The 21,337-nt window shown below is 45.5% G+C and overlaps 1 protein-coding gene across 2 annotated transcripts in view; it reads left to right on the plus strand.

Moving 5' to 3' along the window:
- TMEM67 (transmembrane protein 67) overlaps positions 1-21,337 on the plus strand; it is an 81,580-nt gene that overhangs the window by 12,422 nt on the left and 47,821 nt on the right. For both annotated transcript variants that reach the window (XM_040354660.1, XM_040354661.1), the window contains 4 exons: positions 11,062-11,161; positions 11,245-11,314; positions 13,929-14,006; positions 14,092-14,154. In XM_040354660.1, the coding sequence (XP_040210594.1) occupies positions 11,062-11,161; positions 11,245-11,314; positions 13,929-14,006; positions 14,092-14,154 (311 nt within the window). The remainder of the gene's footprint in view (positions 1-11,061; positions 11,162-11,244; positions 11,315-13,928; positions 14,007-14,091; positions 14,155-21,337) is intronic.

Consider the following 21,337-nt stretch of genomic DNA (forward strand, 5'->3'; position numbering starts at 1 on the left):
CAAAAAAGCGAAGGGATCGCCATCTGGCTCAGAGGATCTCAGGCATGCTCCTGCGGCTGCTTCCTCTCCTGAAAAATTGAAGGAGGCCCAGGGTGAACCATCAGGGCTGTCAGATGCCTGTTCTGCCCTTGTCCCACCTGCTCCAGTTTTTGTGACACAGGAGGCTCTGGCCTCAGCTATGGGGGGTCTGGAGCAGAGATTAGCGACCTTGATTGCATCCTCTCTCTCAAGGGAAAAACGCACAAGGTCCCCCTCTCCCTCTGAGGAGTCCCTCGATTTGGGGCATGCATCCTCAGAAGAGGTTGATTTACCCTCTGGAGATCTGGCAGAAGGTCAGCTGGAAGTAGTGGACTCTGAGGATTCCACTTTGGGAGAACCCTTTTCGGCATCGCAATCCGAAAAATTGTTGGTCCAGTCCCTCACTGAGATGGTCCGTTCGGCCTTCAAGTTGCCACTTTCAGAGCCAGCTTCAAGTGCAGTCTCGTCTTTAGGCTCCTTAAAAGCTCCTCAAGCTAATTATTCCTTCCTGGTTCACCCCCTGCTGGAAGGGCTTATCTACAAGGATTGGGAACATCCAGATAGATATTTTCTTCCTCCTAAGAAGTTTTCGGTTTTATACCCCATGGAGGAACAATTCACTAAAAAATGGGGCATCCCCAAGGTTGACGCAGCTGTGTCCTGCGTAAACAAATCTTTGACCTGTCCAGTAGACAACGTTCTGGTATTCAAAGATCCGACAGACAAGAGATTAGAGACTTTATTAAAAACCTCTTTTGCTTCGGCGAGAGGAATAACCCAGCCTGCAATTGCGGCTATTGGGATTTGCCAGGCCTTGAAAGACCAGTTTAAAGGGGTCTTAAAGGAATTGCCGGCACAACAGGCCCAGAATTTGGCTGAGTTTCCCAGAGCATTATGTTTTGCCATAGATGCTATTAAGGACTCCATTCAGCAGTCCTCACGTCTCACTCTCTCACTAGTTCATATGCGCAGGTTACTCTGGCTGAAGAACTGGTCTGCTGAAGCCCCGTGTAAAAAATTACTGGCGGGGTTTCCCTTTCATGGAGAGCGTTTGTTTGGGGAAGATCTGGATGCTTATATTCAGAAAATTTCCAGTGGCAAAAGTACACTGTTGCCAGTAAAGAAAAGGTTTAGGGGTTCCCCCTCCTTTAAGAGATCCTCCTCTCCTATCCCTAGTACTTCCGGTACCAGGCAGTTCCGACGGCCTCCTGGACGATTCAATGCAGGTGGGAAGCCACAGGGCCAGCCTCAGGCTTCCAAAAAGCCTTGGAACCGTAAGCCACAGGCCAAGCCAGCAACTAAGTCAGCATTATGAAGGTTCTCCCCCACTCAGCCGGGTGGGGGGAAGGTTTCAGCTGTTTGCGGAGGCTTGGCTAGACAGGATCCAAGACAGGTGGGTCCTCTCTACGGTCTCCGGGGGCTACAAGCTGGAGTTAAGCGAATTTCCTCCACCGCGCTTCTTAACCTCGAACGTCCCAAAGGACCTCGGCAAAAGAAGGTCCTTAGCATTGGCCTTAGATCATCTGTTATCCCAAGGGGTAATCGGAGAACTGCCAGTGGAAGAACAAGGTTTGGGGTTTTATTCCAATCTCTTCACCGTCCCCAAACCAAACGGGGATGTAAGACCCATCCTGGACCTCAAGGCCTTAAACAAGTTCCTAAAGGTCCAATCATTCCGGATGGAATCGATCAGGTCAGTGGTGGCCTCCCTGCAAGGAGGGGAACTACTAGCGTCCATCGATATAAAGGACGCATACTTGCACGTTCCTATCTTTCTCGACCATCAGAAGCTGCTTCGCTTCGCGGTAAATCAGCGCCACTTCCAGTTCGTGGCCCTTACCTTTTGGTCTGGCCACCGCTCCTCGTGTTTTCACGAAAGTATTGGCTCCACTGTTAGCCTATCTAAGGTCTCAAGGCATATCCATAGTAGCCTATCTAGACGACCTATTGGTAGTAGACCGGTCAGTGGCCGATTTAAACTCAGCGGTACACAGAACCGTAAAATTTCTGGAATCCATGGGTTGGGTTCTCAACCTGGACAAGTCAGCCTTAATGCCTGTGCAAAGGCTCGAATATTTGGGTCTACTCATAGACACAAAGCTAAAAAGGGTCTTCCTGCCCCAAAGGAAGTTCGAGGCTTTAAGAGAACTAGTTCAACTAGTCAAAGCAAAGCGTCAGCCTCCCATTCGCCTCTGTATGAGGTTACTGGGAAAGATGGTAGCCTCGTTCGAGGCCGTTCCATTTGCGCAGTTCCACTCAAGGGAGCTTCAACATGCCATTCTGTCCGCTTGGAACAAAAAGGTTCAAGCCTTGGATCTCCCTATGTCTCTCTCCCGGTCAGTCCGGCAGAGCCTTTGTTGGTGGCTGGTTCCCCGGAACCTGCTAAAGGGGAAGTCCTTTGTTCCCGTGACATGGCAGGTTGTGACCACGGACGCCAGTCTGCTAGGCTGGGGTGCAGTCCTGGGAGGTTTGTCTCTCCAGGGGAAATGGTCAGCCTCCGAGAGGTCTCTACCCATAAATCTGCTGGAAATTCGAGCAGTCTATCTAGCCCTGTCAGCTTGGTCAGACAGGTTGAAGGGTCTTCCGGTCAGGGTTCAATCAGACAATGTCACTGCCGTGGCATACATAAATCACCAGGGGGGCACAAGAAGTCGTGCAGCCCAAAGAGAGGTGAATCGAATCCTGACCTGGGCAGAGAAATATGTCCCATGCATATCTGCAGTGTTCATTCCGGGAATAGACAATTGGCGAGCAGACTACCTAAGCCGCCAACAGGTGCTTCCAGGGGAATGGACTCTTCACCCCGACATCTTCCAGAGCATTTGTCAGAGGTGGGGAACACCAGATGTCGATCTCTTTGCATCGAGGTTCAATGCAAGGGTGGGCAACTTTCTGTCCCGGACAAGGGATCCACTTGCTTACGGCACGGATGCACTGGTGTTCCCATGGGACCAGTTCTCCCTAATGTATGCGTTTCCTCCGCTGCAATTATTACCCCGTCTTCTTCGCAGGGTAAAGTCGGAAGGAAGACCAGTGATTCTGGTGGCTCCAGCGTGGCCCAGAAGGGCCTGGTTCGCGGACATTGTAAGGATGTCCGTGGGGCAACCGTGGTCCCTTCCGCTTCGGCCGGACCTATTGTCCCAGGGGCCAATATTCCATCCTTCCTTACCGTCTCTCAATTTGACGGTTTGGCTATTGAGTCCCATATCTTAAAGAAAAGGGGTCTCTCTAATGCGGTGGCATCTACTTTGATTAATGCCAGAAAACCGGCATCCAGACTTATCTATTACCGAGTTTGGAAATCTTATGTGGCCTGGTGCGAGACCAGGGGTTGGCATCCCCGGAGGTATCTCATTGGCAGAATTCTGGAGTTTCTGCAGTTAGGGGCAGACATGAAGTTGGCCCTAAGCACCATTAAGGGCCAGATCTCGGCCTTATCGATTTTTTTCCAAAGGCCACTAGCTACACATTCCCTGATCAAAACCTTTTTGCAAGGTGTGATCCGGCTTAGTCCACCAGTCAAGATTCCCTTGTGTCCATGGGATCTGAATCTGGTCTTTTCTGTCTTACAGAAACAACCATTTGAGCCCTTGGCTCATATTCCTTTGGTCCTTCTGACCAGGAAGGTGATATTTTTGGTAGCCATAACCTCCGCCAGGAGGGTTTCGGAGTTGGCGGCTGTGACGGTATTGGTATGATATCCCCGTCAAAGATTCCCTTCTTCCATAAGAACATCACCCCAATATTCCACTAGGAGGGATATTCCTGAGATCGCCCATTAAGCCACACATTAGTCCAGGCTTACTGCTAGAACAAGACAGACTTTAATGTTATATCACACAGCTTATATGTCATTTCCAAAACTGTTACAATGACAAATCTCCGCCCCCCTCACACTGGGGCTTCCATACAGATTATAGGCAGACACGACGGAGCCGATGCTGAAAACACATTTTCTTTAGACAATGACATCAATGACGCTGAGTACTGAATACATTAACTAGACAACTCGACCCCTCATATAGAGAGATAATTACCACAATGAAGCAATCAGCATAATTAACATGAGCCACTTATCTAATCACAGTAACCAGTAAACACAGGGCTAGAACAATTAACATTTGAAACAGGACTGGCTGCAGAAGGGTAAATACCATTACAGCCTTAAACAAGCAGGGAGGATTAAACTGAAGCATATAGGTAAAAAGTCCATCACAATGGCCCCCTTTTTCTCCCTGCTCCGGAAAACCCGGTTGGACCTTTCCTGGTCCAGTAGGGTTGACGGGTTCAGAGCTTTTAGTCCGAGGTTAACGTGACTGACCTCCCTTGGCAACTGCTTCAGACTCAGGTATGCCACCGGGTCGTCAGATCACACGCCGGTCAGTCCCCAAGTCTTTGTGCGATCTGCGAAGTCACCAGAAGTCAGTGTGAAGACGGCGAATGGGTCTGTGCGCCGCCATCTAGGTGTCCCGCTATGGGAGGGGGCAGGTTATGGCTCTGAAGTGACAATCACAGGAGATTCATAAAAAGAAAAAGTTATATTTGTTGAAATGCTGTAGCACTGGTGCTCAGAGTCCGGGGGGGGGGGGACTCAGAGCCCCATAAGGTCAGCCACCCCCTGCTCCCTCCGCAGCCGCCGGTTCTCCTCTTTGAGCTTCTCCAGCTCCATCTCCAGTTCATGGAGCCTGGGGGGGTCAGCCCGCTGTGACCTCAGGTGGTTGTTCTCCTCCTCCATGCGGCTTATGCACTCCTCCAGCTCTATGTACTCACAGATCAGATCCTGCTTGCTCATGTCCTGCAGGCTTTCCACGTGGTCCTTCATCATCAGGAACTGGGTGGTGGTGTAAGGGGCCACCGGTGGGCCCTTGGCGAACATCTCGGCCCGCATCTGGGACGCCCGCTGCGACTCCCTCTCCTCCAGTCGCTTCTTCTCCTCCCAGGTCAGCTTGTTATACGGCTTCCAGGACCTCTTCTTCTTGGGGGGTAGCCGGCGGTGCCTCTTTCTGCCCAGCTCCCTCCAGGGCCCCTCCGGCTCATGGCTGTCGCCCATGACCAGCTGACAATGGTGTTCCCTGTTGTCCGTAATACCAGATTGTACCGTGAGGACTTCGTAAATGGTGTCCAATGGTTCTTCCGGACCCAGCTCCTGGAGATCCCAAGCCAAGTCTACACAATGGGCTGCTGCTGGTGGGCGGTACCCCGGTTGAGACCAATTTGACCTGGTGTTGTCGTTCATGGGGCAATTCTGCTTGAAGTGACCCAGCTGTTTGCACCGGAAGCAGCGTTGTTCGTTGTCCTCCTGGCGTGGATAGCGAGGGCTAGATGTCACCGGTCTGTTAGGAGGTTGGTATCTAGCGGCTGGTGGGTGTGAGGGCACCGTTGGTCGTGGAGGTTGTACCCGTGATGTGACCTGGTTTGTCTTGCGAGTATCTGCATATTCATCCGCCAACTTTGCGGCCTCTGGTAGAGTCATGGGCCTGCGATCTCTCACCCAATCTTTGACGTCCATCTGGATGTGATTGTAAAATTGCTCCAGGAGCATTAGTTGCAAAATGTCCTCTGCGGTGGTGGCCTGGCTGCTGTTAACCCAGTTAGAGGCCGACAGGGACAACTGGCATGCCCATTCCGCATAAGAGTCTTTCGTGGTTTTGCGTGAGTCCCTGAACTTCTGTCGGTGGGACTCTGGGGTTACTGCATAACGAGCCAGGAGCGCTTCTTTAACCCTGGCGTAGCTATGGATATCCTGATCTGGCACGGTCCGGAAAGCATCAGAAGCTTTGCCTGACAGTTTGCCTGACAATATTGCAACCCAGTCTCTTCTAGCTATTCGGTGCAGGTTACATTGTCGCTCAAAGTCTGCCAGGTAGTTATCAATCTCACAGTCCTTTTCATCAAAAGCTTTAAAAGCGCTAAACGGAATCTTCCTTGCGTCTGCTGTGCTGTACTCACTGTTTGGAGAATGTGCGGCTGCTTGTTGGACTGCTGCCAGTTTTAACTGTAGCTCTGCGTCTCTTATTTGTTTATCCTTCTGTAGCTCTGCGTTTACTAACAGGTCCATCACTTACAGCACCACATCCGGCGTTGGGTTCGCGCCGAACCATGCTAGCTTCTCTCTCATTAGCTTGTTGGCTGGCGATTCCTCCTCCTGAATCACTGGTGTCTCCATCTCTTGTACTGCTGGCGTTGCTGCAATCCCGTCCTCCTGGTCTATCTCCATTGATTCTGCTATAATGACCCGTTCGGTTTTGTTGCTAGCAATCCTTCCAGTAGTTCTTCCAGTGTCTGCTTGGAATCCGGGTGTGAAGGGGAATAGAAGGGAAAATCCCACTGCTACCAACCAATTGTGACGGTATCGGTATGATATCCCCGTCAAAGATTCCCTTCTTCCATAAGAACATCACCCCAATATTCCACTAGGAGGGATATTCCTGAGATCGCCCATTAAGCCACACATTAGTCCAGGCTTACTGCTAGAACAAGACAGACTTTAATGTTATATCACACAGCTTATATGTCATTTCCAAAACTGTTACAATGACAAATCTCCGCCCCCCTCACACTGGGGCTTCCATACAGATTATAGGCAGACACGACGGAGCCGATGCTGAAAACACATTTTCTTTAGACAATGACATCAATGACGCTGAGTACTGAATACATTAACTAGACAACTCGACCCCTCATATAGAGAGATAATTACCACAATGAAGCAATCAGCATAATTAACATGAGCCACTTATCTAATCACAGTAACCAGTAAACACAGGGCTAGAACAATTAACATTTGAAACAGGACTGGCTGCAGAAGGGTAAATACCATTACAGCCTTAAACAAGCAGGGAGGATTAAACTGAAGCATATAGGTAAAAAGTCCATCACAGCGGCCTTGTCTTGTAAGGAACCGTACCTTATATTCCATAAGGATAGAGTGGTCCTACAGCCCCACCCGGCTTTCCTACCTAAAGTTGTTTCAAAATTTCATTTGAATCAGGATCTTGTTCTCCCGTCTTTTTTCTCAGAACCTAGTTCTGCAAGGGAGAAGTCTTTACATACGCTAGACGTATTAAGAGCAGTTAAGATCTATCTTAAGGCTACTGCTCAGGTCCGGAAAACTGATACATTGTTTATCCTGCCAGAAGGTCCCAGATGTGGGCAGGCAGCGTCGAAGTCCACTATCTCCAAATGGATTCGGCAGGTCATTACTCAAGCCTATGGCTTGAGGGGAAAGGTTCCCCCGTTTAAGGTTAAAGCACATTCCACTAGAGCGGTGGGTACTTCCTGGGCAGTGCATCATCAAGCCTCCATGGCTCAAGTCTGCAAGGCCGCGACATGGTCGTCTGTCCATACTTTCACTAAGTTTTATCAATTGGACATAAGAAAGAATGAGGAGAGCGCCTTTGGGCGCAGTGTGCTGCAGGCTGCAGTTTGATTCCTCATGTCTGATGCCGCCCGGCTTATTTCTTGGGGTCTCCCTCCCCTCATAGCATTGCTTTAGGACGTCCCACATAGTAATTACTATGCTTCTCTGTGTCCCGTGATGTACGATAAAGAAAATATGATTTTTATAACAGCTTACCTGTAAAATCCTTTTCTTGAAGTACATCACGGGACACAGAGCACCCGCCCCTCTTTTTGGGGTATTTGGGACACTTATTGCTTGCTACAAAACTGAGGCACTCCCGGTATGGGAGGGGTTATATAGGGGAGGGAACTTCTTGCCTTAAGGGCGTGCCAGTGTCCACACCTGAAGGTACTCTCTATAACCCACATAGTAATTACTATGCTTCTCTGTGTCCCGTGATGTACTTCAAGAAAAGGATTTTACAGGTAAGCTGTTATAAAAATCCTATTTTGCTGTAGATCTATAATACTATTTACTGACACATAGAAAGGGTTTACTACATCCAAAAAAAACATGCTCATATAATGTTAAACCTCTCATAAATTATCAAAAAAACTGGACGTGCTGCAAATTATACAATACATATATACATTCTTAATAATATTTACCTTTAACCACTTAACAACCCGCTGAACGTCAAATGACGTCCTGTACTTTGTGCGGTGATATCTGAATGATGCCTGCAGCTACAGGCATCATTCAGATAACACCGTATTCAGCCGGTGATTTTGTGCACAATAAGAACGATCAAAGTGGCAGTTCCGCCGCTTGATCGTACTTATAGGCAGCGGGGGGGGACGTCCCCCCTCCCGCCGCCATCCGGTGCTTCTCCGGGCTCTCCCGTGCCATCGGGGGCTGGAGAGCGAATCAGTCGGCGCTGGCTGGGGAAGCATAGAGATGACTGGTGACCAGATGGTCATCAGTCATCTCTATGACCGTCGGAGGCCCGGGCGTGACGTTATGACGTCACGCCCGGTACCCGGAAGTAAACGAAGCCGCAATCGCGGCTGTCGGCGTGAGATCGCTGAATTTTTTTTCACGATCTCATGCTTGTAAGCCTGGAGGAGAGATGTGGGGTCTTATTGACCCCACATCTCTCCATAAAGAGGATCTATCACACTGATTCCTATTACAAAGGATTTTATTTTATTTTTTAAACGCCCCTCTCCCCATTATCTCGCGCGCAGAAGCGAACACGCGTGCAAGTCCCGAACACATATGTAAACGCTGTTCAAACCCCACATGTGAGGTGCGTTAGAGCGTGTGCAACAATTCTAGCACTAGACCTCCTCTGTAACTTGAAAATAGTAACCTGTAAAAAAAACTAAAGCGTCGCCTATGGAGATTTTTAAGTACTGAAGTTTGGCGCCATTCCATGAGTGTGCGCAATTTTAAAGCGTGACATGTTAGGTATCTATTTACTCGGCGTAACATCATCTTTCACATTATACAAAAAAATTGGGCTAACTTTACTGTTTTGTTATTTTTAGATTTTTTCCCCAAAAAAGGCATTTGAAAAATTATTGCGCAAATACTGTGCGAGAAAAAAAGTTGCAATGACCGCCATTTTATTCCCTAGGGTGTCTGCTAAAAAAAATATACATAATGTTTGGGGGTTCTGATTAATTTTCTAGCAAAAAAAATGTGATTTTTACATGAAGGAGAGAAGTGCCAAAATAGGCCCGGTGGTCAAGTGGTTAAACACAACCACTCCACAATGTGGTATCAAAATAAATTCAGTACATTTGTCTAGCAATTTAGGTACCGGTATGTCAAAAAGTATTTTATTCGTAGCTAACTTCAATGCTTGGAAAAGATATTATTTTATCTTTCAATAAATTGTTAAATTAAAAACATTAGTCATTTGGTTATCTCTCCAAAATAGTTACTTACAAACAATTATATTCTTCTTTATTTCATCCATGAGGCAGTGCATAGTAAGGACTTCCTTATCACATCCAAATTAGAATTGTAAAACAATTTCAAATGTCCACCAAAATGTAACTCCTATAAAGATCAGGCAAATCTACTACATATTGAAATGTTTATCTGAAAGTAAGAAAAGTTTGATCCGGTTTGTTTCTGATAGAATAGGGAAGGGTTAGAGCAGCGGCCATGAAACTGCACCATGTGAGCTGGATGCGGCCCTTTGCTTTCCTTTATCTGGGCCTTATGCCACTATTCCTCCCACCAACATGATGGGGCACTATGCCTCCCACTAATGACAACTATAGGGCGTTATTGCTCCCGCTGACCTCATTGTTGGGGCACTATTCCTCCCACTGATAACAAGGATGGGGCATTAATTCCCCTCCCACTGATACCAACAATAGAGCACTATTTCTTCCACTGACACCAATGATGGGGTATTATTCCTCCCACTGACCCAACAATGGAGCACTATTTTCCACACTGATGCCAACGATAGAGTACTATTCCTTCCTCTGACACCAACCATGGAGCACTTTTCCTACCACTGACACCAATGATGGGGCACTATTGCTTCCTCTGACACCAATGATGGGGCACTATTGCTTCCTCTGACACCAATGATGGGGCACTATTGCTTCCTCTGACACCAATGATGGGGCACTATTGCTTCCTCTGACACCAATGATGGGGCACTATTGCTTCCTCTGACACCAATGATGGGGCACTATTGCTTCCTCTGACACCAATAATGGGGCACTATTGCTTCCTCTGACACCAACCATGGAGCACTTTTCCTACCACTGACACCAATGATGGGGCAATATTGCTTCCCACTGATACCAACAATCTGGTGCTATTCCTCTCACTGACATCATTGAAAGGGTAGTATTCCTTACAATACCACCACCTTTAGGGCACTATTGCTCCCACTGACTTCAATGATGGGACACTATTCCCCCCACTGACAAGGCACTATTCCTCCTCCCACTGGCCACAGGCGTTATGCATTTTTCTTTAAATCCCATTGACACCAAGGTATTTTCTACTTCCACTGCCCACAGTCTGGTTCACTAAAGTCTGAAGCACAGTGAACTGGCCATTGTTTTCAAAAGTTTGGGGACCCATCAGTTAGAACTTCTATTGATGAAACAAGAAAAGCCTCTCCAGGTGAGTGAGTCTCTGGTTAATCCCCATACACACACTAGTCAGGTGCTAGTCGAGCTCGCATGCTGTGTAACATAAGGAAATTATGCCGGACGGCTGCACTTCCAAAATCGTTTTATTAAAGCTTTAGATTACAAGAGGTAGACGTGTTTCGCACAAATGTTAGCACTTGATCATTAAATGGTAAGCCTTCTCGTCCACATCAGTGCCTGACCTTACAAATGCACTTCTGGAAGAAGGGCCCAATGTTCCCATAGACACACTCCTAAACCTTGTGGACAGCCGTTTCAGCAGAGTACAAGCTGTTATAGCCCCACAGGGTGGGCCAACTCAATATTGAACCCAACGGACTAAGATTAGGATGCTATTAAAGTTCATGTGCATGTAAAGGCCCAATACTTTTGGTAATATAATGTATATCAGCAAACCTAGAATAATATAAATTGAGTGAACTTTTTAATTTTAGTGCAGTGCAACGTTTTGGGACAGCATTAGTAGCTATTTCGCTTTATTTGAGTTTTTATCTTTAATCTTGTTCCATTTAGTTGAAAGGTATGTGAATGGCACACCACTTCATGAAGCTACATGCATTGACTGTGATGGGTCCGAGTCATCATTGACGGCTCCTGACAAGCTAGGACTACGGTAGCCGAACTCTGCAGATTTTAATTTTATTCTTTAAAAGCCAGTGCAAACATATTTATCATAGACTGTTCCTTATGTTTTAGGTGTGAACGATGTCCTCAAACAATTATCAGTCGGACCAACTCATGCAGCTGCTACCAGCCAAATACCATGGTAAGGACACAGAACATATCTCATATTTACATGTTTATGCTTTTTCCTTAAGGCCTCATTCACATGGGCGCACTACAGGGTACAACCGCACGAGGGCCATGCTAGCTCACAAGGGGATGCACAGGTGTTCCCTGCATCCCCATGTAGGCAGCCCCGTTCATGTCAATTGGGAAAAGGCGGTTTTGCACGGACGCAACTGCTGCTCTCAATTTGACAGCTTTGTGGGAGCAAAGTCCAGAATGCACTTTCTACGTTCGGGGATCATGATGATTCGACTTGCCGCACGGCTTGTGTACTGAGGATCTTGAAGGGAAACCCCTCGCCAAAATGGAAAAAAAAGGGACTCCCTCCCCCAAGATGATACCAGACCCTTCAGTCTGTTATAGATTTTAAGGAGAACCCCCCACACCAAAAAAATGGTGTGGTGTTCCCTCCAAGATCCATACCAGACTTTTGTCAAAGCATGCAGCCTGACAGGTCAGGAAAGGGCCCACCCCCGAACCGTACCAGGCCACATGCCCTCAACATGGGGGGAAATATGTGCTTTGGGGCAGGGGGGCCTGCGCCTCCCCACCCAAAAGCACCTTGTCCCCATGTTGATGGGGACAAGGGCCTCTTCCCGACAGCCCTGTCTGGTGGTTGTCTGGGTCTGTGGGCAGAGGGCTTATCGGAATCTGGAAGCCCCTCTTTAACAAGGGACACCCCCAGATCCCAGCCTTTATCCTATGTGTACCCATTCACCCAACAGTACACAGGTTTTTAAAGTAATTTATTAAGGCAGCTCCGGCGTCTCTTTCGATTTCTTCTCCCTCTGGCTATGTCTACATCCTCTGGTTCTTCTACCTCCTCCGCTGATGTCTTCTCCCCCTCTCAGGTTCTTCTCCTTCCTCTGCTGATGTCTTCTCCCCCTCTCCGGTTCTTCTCCTTCCTCCGCTGATGTCTTCTCCCCTCTCCGGTTCTTCCCCTCTCCCATACTCATTGATTTTGAATAGAGGCGTGAGAAACGCCTGACGAGGCTTAACGCGGCTGTATCCAATGTTAAGCCGCATTTAGCAGCTTTTACCAGCATCAGGCGTTTTTACGGCTCTAACGCCGGGCCTCAGAATGTGCTGGTCCTAGGGTTTTTTTTTGCAGCTTGAAAATGCCTATGCCACTTACAGCCCCTAAAAGCCTGTGTGCATGAGGCCATAGAATAACATGGAGAGGCGTTTTTAAGCTGATATAAGAGATAAGCACTTTAGATACTGTTCTTCTATTCCTCAACCTCCTACTCCATATGGACCTCGTCCTCCTAGGTCAAGATTTTTTTATTTTTAGGTATTTTATGTTATTTTAAGTTATTACCCTATCCACATTTGTTTGCAGAGTACTTGTCATGCTCTTGCCAACATTTTGCTGCCATTTGCAGCCCTCTAGCCCTTTCCATTACTTTTTTAGAGACATTTTAGTACTCAAAAGTTCGGGTCCCCATTGACTTCAATCGGGTTCGGGGTCAAGTTCGGTTCCCGAACCCGGACTTTTTTCCGAAGTTCGGCCGAACCCGTCGAACCCGAACATCCAGGTGTGCGCTCAACTCTACTATGTAAGTTACACAACAAAAGATATCTTAAAGATTCCTGCATCCATGCTAAATAGCGAAGAATACGAATATCCTGCTGTGGCTATTGTATTCTGACAGCCAGTGCCGCCAGCTGTCAGAACATTGCCTGTATCTGATTGGATGCAGCAATAGTTCAGTTGACAGCCTGGACAGAGGTGAGGATGCTGATTCACTAAGGAGGAGCAAGAAAGATGACAAAGGAAGCTAGACTGCTGAACCAAAAAGCTGAATTGTTTAGTTAGGAACTACGAGTTTCACCTGTTTATCTGTACAGTAGTGTGTGTAAATCACGTGATTGGCTGCACAGATTTACAAATTATTTAGCTGGTGGAACAACAAACTTGCAGCATGTATATTTATGTATGTCAAAAAAAGGTGATTCATGGTTATAATGTTGGTAGTATTTAAAATACATTTAGAGTAATGTTTATTGAATTAAAGTGGATGTAAACCCTCCATACACCCAGTGAAGTGAACAGCCTCAGATGATGCACAGTGATGAACCAAATCTCCCTACATAGGTTTTACATGTATGTCTTCACATTTATATACTATTTAGAAAGTTCAGATCGTGTTAGGAAGTTTTCTCTTCCTGTTTAACACAGAGTGTGATGTCTGGGCATACAGCCAAGATAGCTAAAATTGCCGATTTGGAGGAAAGGCACACACCCCCTCATCATAGGCAGAGACTCTCAGAGGTGTTTTGTAACAGGGCCAGCTCCCTGCTAATCTATAGCAACCTCGCCGACAGAAATTTCAGGCAGCTTTTATCTGATGTGTCCGAGAATTTGGCAGAAGTTATCAGACTTATAATAGAGGAACGGGTCAGGAGAGAGCTATGAGACTTCGCTCTTTGAAGACAGGTAACAAAATACTGCAGATATATGTGCCCAGCTCAAATTTAATGAATTGGTTTTACATCCACTTTAAGTCATATGTCTGATATAATGGGTAGGTTTTCATATCCAGTTGGTAACTGCATTTAAAGAAATCACTTTGTTTCTGTGTTCCCAGGCTGGAGGTATTTGTTTTAATGCAGTAGGTGGCCATATGCTGTCCAGAGTTATTTCGACTATCCGCTATGCACAACTGGTAAGCCTGTTTTACTCTGCAGGACAGATAATAAAACAACACATAAAAATAATTTCTCATTGTTTCCTATGTATTTTTGTTCCAGGGAGTTTTGCTAAGATCAGAATGGCTTTCCATTCACTTGCAGGCAGCAGCTGCAGCTTGTTTGGTATGTTTATCTACTGTTTTTATATGAATTAGATCTTATTGCATGTTTAAAAAAACATTTAAGGCTAATGTTAGAGAAAGAATAGGGGACAAATAAAAAGAATCGCCTAAAATTCATAGTTTAGCGATGGGTAGATGGCATTAACATGATGTTGCGGAGCAGTACATCAATTTACTGTCTATCTTCTCACTATTTTAGCTCATATTAAACAGCGGTCAGTACAAGAGCACTATTTGGGCTCATGCACATTGGCACAAAATATGTCACATCAGATCTGTAATACGTAAAAAAAAAAAAAACTCCAGATCTGAATTAAGATGTATGTTATGCTATGACTTCATGCCCACAGCTTTGTAATCTGGAGCTGCATAAAACAAAAGAAAAATCTGCACTCCCTGTCCTGAATATGGACCGAAATTTAAGGCTGTATGCATGGAAACTCCTGTGCCAACGTTTACATGCGTTTGGCCTTGAATATCAAGAATGCTATGTGACAGAAGCTGCATGAGTTGCCTGCATCCTAGCAACCAAGGACTCTAGGCAGGAGACGCTGCCTGCTTCCTAGCAACCAAGGATACTAGGCAGCAGGAGCCACCTGTGTCCTCGCAACCAAGGACGCTAAATATCAGGAGTCACCAGCATCCTCGTGACCCTGGATCCTAGGCCGCTGGGGCTGCCTGTGTCCTAATAACTAAGGACTCTGTGTGGCAGGGGCTGTCTGAATAGTAGTATTCAAAGATGACAGGTAGCAAGAGACTGCCTGCATTGTAGCAACCAGGGACAATGAAGAGCTACCTGGATCCTCATTAGTGCTGTATGTGTATAAACGTTAGCACAAATGTTACATGCATACAGTGTACAAACAAGGTTTTACATTGGAGTTTTCTGCCAGCAAGATCCTATGTAAAATCGTATAACCACTGAACAGGTGGCCAAATAGGCTGAAGTTCAGAAATTTGCCCTAATAGCCAAAGTTCACTGTAAACCTAGGTTAGGATCAAAGTGCCAGCTCATCCCTACAAGTGATATTAAAAGTTACATATTACAACACTGATGGCATGCCAGCTAGGTAGATAACGAATGTAACAGCTATGTTACATTTGAGTTCCCTCCCTTCAATTTGTCGCACATGCCATATATATCTACTCTATGGCCTCGTACACACGACCGAGGAACTCGTCGGAAAAGACACATCGTTATCCTTGGCGAGTTCCTGGTTAGGCTTGTCGAGAAACTTGACAAGCTTGCTTTGCGTACACACGGTCAAGACCAAATATGCTTGTTCTCGAACGCGGTGACGTACAACACATACAATGGCAGGGGAAGTTTGATTCCACTGGCACAACCCTTGGGGTTGCTTTTGCTAATCTCATGTTACTGCGTGTTACGTAAAAGTTTGGTAAGATATGATTTGCACTTTTCAGACTGTTACAGCGTGACAAATGTGCTATCTCCATTACAAACGCTACTTTTACCGAAGGTGCGCTCCCGTCTCATACTTTATTCTGAGCATGCGCGGGTTTTTTATAGCATACGCAACTTAATGCGAAAACAATATAAATAAATAAATGCATAAATGAATAAATGAATAAAGTGCTAGTGCAAAAAATAGCAAAAAAAAGGGATGATGCCCAAACAGTCATGGGAAAAACCTTTCGGGGTAATTACAACAATCTGCTATTTGGGACCAAACGCTTAAAAAACTTTGTTAGTCCATTAGAATTGCATACTAATCAATTGTTAGGCAGTCCAAAATGAGAGGGGAAATCAACAGCAGAACCCCAAAACATATGAATGTCCAAATAGATGGGCAAAAAACAGTTGCAGAGTAATAAAATGATCCAAATATTGAACAGCCTCTGGTCTCTGGTCAGAAGAAACATATATTCCCACCGAGAGGTAAGTAAGGGTGTGCTCTTACCAGATCCACGATCATAAAAAGCGTGTCGATCCACTCAGGTCATGGAGAAAACTCGGTCACAGCTGACAGGCAGAATATCCTCTCCAATGTGTTTAACGGCTCCACGTCCATCCGGCGAACCAGGGGAAGAAATAGGCTCAGAATGTGAAGTACCGTCAAATATTTATTAAAAATTGTGCAACATATACACAGCGGTACATATAATTTAAAATTGCCGGCTAAAACAAGCAAACAGATACAAATAAAAAACGTGCGCCCGTGCATCCGGGGTCACGTAAAACGCAATGACGTTCAGTGCGTGGCTCCGCCCTGATCGATTTCACCACAGATGGCGTTGTCAAAGGGCACGGGCGACGCACTGAACGTCAGCCTTATATGCCTACAGAGCAGGCAACCAAGCCTCTCTCTCAGCTAGCAGCCTCCAATCAGGAACGGCCGCAGGATCAATGAACCCGGAAGGGGAGGATCTGAATGACCCGGAACTTCCTACCAGTAAGACCGCCCTTGACATAGATAGGACTATCCTATGTCAGCAGGGTAAGGTCCTACCTCATGAGGATATTCTCAATGGTCAGCAGACATCCCACCATTCATTTCATATAAATGTTTTAGTTAAAGCGGATGTGCCACGGGAACAAAATATTAAAAGACAGCAGCTACAAATACTGCAGCTGCTGACTTTTAATATTAGGACACTTACCTGTCCTGGAGTCCAGCGCCGATCGCAGCAGAGCACGAGCGATCGCTCGTCACTCTGCTGCTCCCCCCGCCATCCACGCTGAGGGAACCAGGAAGTGAAGCGCTGCGGCTTCACTGCCCGGTTCCCTACGGCGCATGCGCGAGTCGCGCAGCGCCCGCCGATTGGCTCACACGCTGTGTGCTGGGAGCCGAGTGTTCCCAGCACACAACGGGCGACAGACGGGATGTGACGGAATGCCCGTCTTTCGCCCGTAGCGTGTGGCCGGAAGTGGGTGCAAATACCTGTCTTTAGACAGGTGTCTGCACCCCCCTCCCCCCTGAAAGGTGTCAAATGTGACACCGGAGGGGGGGAGGGTTCCGATCAGCGGGACTCCACTTTAGGGTGGAGGACCGCTTTAAAGAGTCACTGTCTGTCACATCGTATGTTCTTACTATACATAAACAGATAACGCCATATTAACCTAAAAACGGGTAAATTCATGTCACCACTTTATAGCATCTATTAAAAACGCCAGAAAGATAGCAGCATGAACATTATACCCAAATTAATATCATATCAGCCAAAACAGGGATTTTAATATCTGAAAGAGAAATCGCAGTTGGCTGACATCTGTATTCTCCCTATACATTAAAATCATAAAGGTCAAAACATAAAAAATCTAAAAATTAATAAATCTAATATATCACATTGAGAGCCCTCTAGTGGTTGATAAAAAAATTACATTGCCATTTAACCAGCATCTGTGAGTATTACAGGTAGGTAAATCCCTATTGGAGACAAGAACAATCCCCAGAAGGGTAACCTACCTCCCCAAGGGGTCCCACACGGATCTTAAAGGCAAAAAATTAAACCGATAATCGTATACTATCCTCATCTTTAGTATCAAATTTCAATAGTATACAATCCTCAGATGGACCCAGAAAATTGGAGTGGCAAGAAAGGGGGGAAGAAAATGAATAGTTCAGCAAGAGATCACTAAGAATTGTCTAAAAAGGCATTGACCTCTATGTCCACATTCAAACCCTGCGGTTTAAGACATTTCATGCGATATATCCAACTCATCTCGAGTTTTGATATCGCTATCCTTTTTGATCCACCTCTCCAGTGGGGTTTGAGGATGTCAATGGCAATAAAGGAAGTGCCACTAGGATCCCTGGCATGCACCTCCCTATAATGCCGAGAAACAGAATGTTCTCTAAATCCTCTCCTTATGTTCCCAATGTGTTCATTGACCCTTACCTGGAACTTTCTTACAGTACGTCCAACGTACTGTAACCCACATGGGCAGATAAGTAAATAAACTACATGGGTCATAGAGCATGTAATAAAAGATTTGATGTTAAACACTTGTGAGGTGCTATTTGAAATGAAATTCAAGGTCTTGCGTTCTTTAATGGCATTGATTTTACATACCGCACATTTTTGGCATTTATGGTAGCCAATTATATTTTGAAAGAACATGGGTTTATTCAATGGTGGATCCACGACTCCTGGAGCCAGAGAATCCCTTAATGAGGGGACCCCTCTAAAGACTACCCGAGGTTGTTCTGGTAACGCAGGGCCAAGGATAGCATCCTCTTTGATGAGATGCCAATGTTTCTTAACCAGTTTTTTAATTAGATAGTGCTGATTTGAATAACTAGTGATGAAAGGAGATATGTATTGATTATTTTCCTCACTAGAAACGCATTTATCCTGCAACAACACATTTCTATCGATAATTTTAGCTTCTCGCGTTTGTTTAAAGAGGTCTGTTTCCTGATACCCTTTTGAGGGATCTCGAAAAAATTGATGTTAGGAAAACCAAACTCAATAAACCCCTGCAGGCTGGTTTTGACCAACTTTGCGAAGAAAAAAGTATTGTGATCCGCCCCGCTGATAAAGGGGGCGGAATTGTGATACTTAATAAGTCTGATTACCTCGAGGTACTTGGTAATATAGTTGGAGATAGGGATACCTATTTACCACTCCCCAAGGACCCCAGACCATCGTATAGGAAAGTCTTGACTGGAATAGTAAAGAAAGGTTATACTTCTGGAGTTCTCAATAAAAAAGAAAAAGCTTTTTTGGTTCCAGCTTCTTCAAGGATCCCAGTGATATACTACCTGCCCAAGATCCATAAAGATCCGGTCCACCCTCCCGGGAGGCCGATAATTAGTGGAATAGATTCCATCTCTTCTAGGGCAGGTAAGTATATCGATGGGTTCCTTCAGCCGTTGGTTAGGGCCTTACCGGCCTTTATCCGCGACAGTAAACATGTGATTAATATAATGAACAACATCCCACATGAGGAAGGTTTATGGTTGGTTACAGCAGACGTCACGTCTCTGTACACCATCATACCCCACGATTGGGGAATTTCATCTGTGAAATATTTTTTGGAAAGGGATTCTGCTCTGCTGGAGATCCAGCAAAGATTCATTATGGATCTTTTACAGTTTGCAACCACTCACAATTTTTTTTGGTTCGGTGGCAAATACTTCCTACAAAAGAGGGGGGTCGCTATGGGGGCTAAATTTGCCCCTAGCCTGGCCAACCTCTTTATGGGGAAATGGGAGGAGGATGTCGTCTATGCTGACCGCAGACCAGAATTGGTCTTGTGGGCTAGATACATAGACGACGTCCTCCTCCTATGGAGAGGATCCAGGGAGTCTCTGGTTGACTTTATGGATTGTCTCAATACCAACAATAGGGGGATTGAATTTAAGTATGAGGCAGATCAGGAGAAGATCAATTTTTTAGATCTGGAAATAAGGGTGGAGGACAGTCAATTTGTGACGTCCACATACTTTAAATCAACAGATCGCAACTCCTTTATTCCCCGTGACAGCTGTCACCATAAGGCTTGGCTGGATTCGGTTCCTAAGAGCCAATACTTGAGGCTTAGACGCAATTGCAGCAAGATGGAAGACTTCGATGAACAAGCCAAAATGTTAACTGCAAGATTTTTAAATAAAGGGTATCAGGAAACAGACCTCTTTAAACAAACGCGAGAAGCTAAAATTATCGATAGAAATGTGTTGTTGCAGGATAAATGCGTTTCTAGTGAGGAAAATAATCAATACATATCTCCTTTCATCACTAGTTATTCAAATCAGCACTATCTAATTAAAAAACTGGTTAAGAAACATTGGCATCTCATCAAAGAGGATGCTATCCTTGGCCCTGCGTTACCAGAACAACCTCGGGTAGTCTTTAGAGGGGTCCCCTCATTAAGGGATTCTCTGGCTCCAGGAGTCGTGGATCCACCATTGAATAAACCCATGTTCTTTCAAAATATAATTGGCTACCATAAATGCCAAAAATGTGCGGTATGTAAAATCAATGCCATTAAAGAACGCAAGACCTTGAATTTCATTTCAAATAGCACCTCACAAGTGTTTAACATCAAATCTTTTATTACATGCTCTATGACCCATGTAGTTTATTTACTTATCTGCCCATGTGGGTTACAGTACGTTGGACGTACTGTAAGAAAGTTCCAGGTAAGGGTCAATGAACACATTGGGAACATAAGGAGAGGATTTAGAGAACATTCTGTTTCTCGGCATTATAGGGAGGTGCATGCCAGGGATCCTAGTGGCACTTCCTTTATTGCCATTGACATCCTCAAACCCCACTGGAGAGGTGGATCAAAAAGGATAGCGATATCAAAACTCGAGATGAGTTGGATATATCGCATGAAATGTCTTAAACCGCAGGGTTTGAATGTGGACATAGAGGTCAATGCCTTTTTAGACAATTCTTAGTGATCTCTTGCTGAACTATTCATTTTCTTCCCCCCTTTCTTGCCACTCCAATTTTCTGGGTCCATCTGAGGATTGTATACTATTGAAATTTGATACTAAAGATGAGGATAGTATACGATTATCGGTTTAATTTTTTGCCTTTAAGATCCGTGTGGGACCCCTTGGGGAGGTAGGTTACCCTTCTGGGGATTGTTCTTGTCTCCAATAGGGATTTACCTACCTGTAATACTCACAGATGCTGGTTAAATGGCAATGTAATTTTTTTATCAACCACTAGAGGGCTCTCAATGTGATATATTAGATTTATTAATTTTTAGATTTTTTATGTTTTGACCTTTATGATTTTAATGTATAGGGAGAATACAGATGTCAGCCAACTGCGATTTCTCTTTCAGATATTAAAATCCCTGTTTTGGCTGATATGATATTAATTTGGGTATAATGTTCATGCTGCTATCTTTCTGGCGTTTTTAATAGATGCTATAAAGTGGTGACATGAATTTACCCGTTTTTAGGTTAATATGGCGTTATCTGTTTATGTATAGTAAGAACATACGATGTGACAGACAGTGACTCTTTAACTAAAACATTTATATGAAATGAATGGTGGGATGTCTGCTGACCATTGAGAATATCCTCATGAGGTAGGACCTTACCCTGCTGACATAGGATAGTCCTATCTATGTCAAGGGCGGTCTTACTGGTAGGAAGTTCCGGGTCATTCAGATCCTCCCCTTCCGGGTTCATTGATCCTGCGGCCGTTCCTGATTGGAGGCTGCTAGCTGAGAGAGAGGCTTGGTTGCCTGCTCTGTA

The sequence above is a fragment of the Rana temporaria genome, chromosome 5 (genome assembly GCF_905171775.1).
Source record: "Rana temporaria chromosome 5, aRanTem1.1, whole genome shotgun sequence".
NCBI classification, from domain to species: Eukaryota; Metazoa; Chordata; class Amphibia; order Anura; family Ranidae; genus Rana; species Rana temporaria.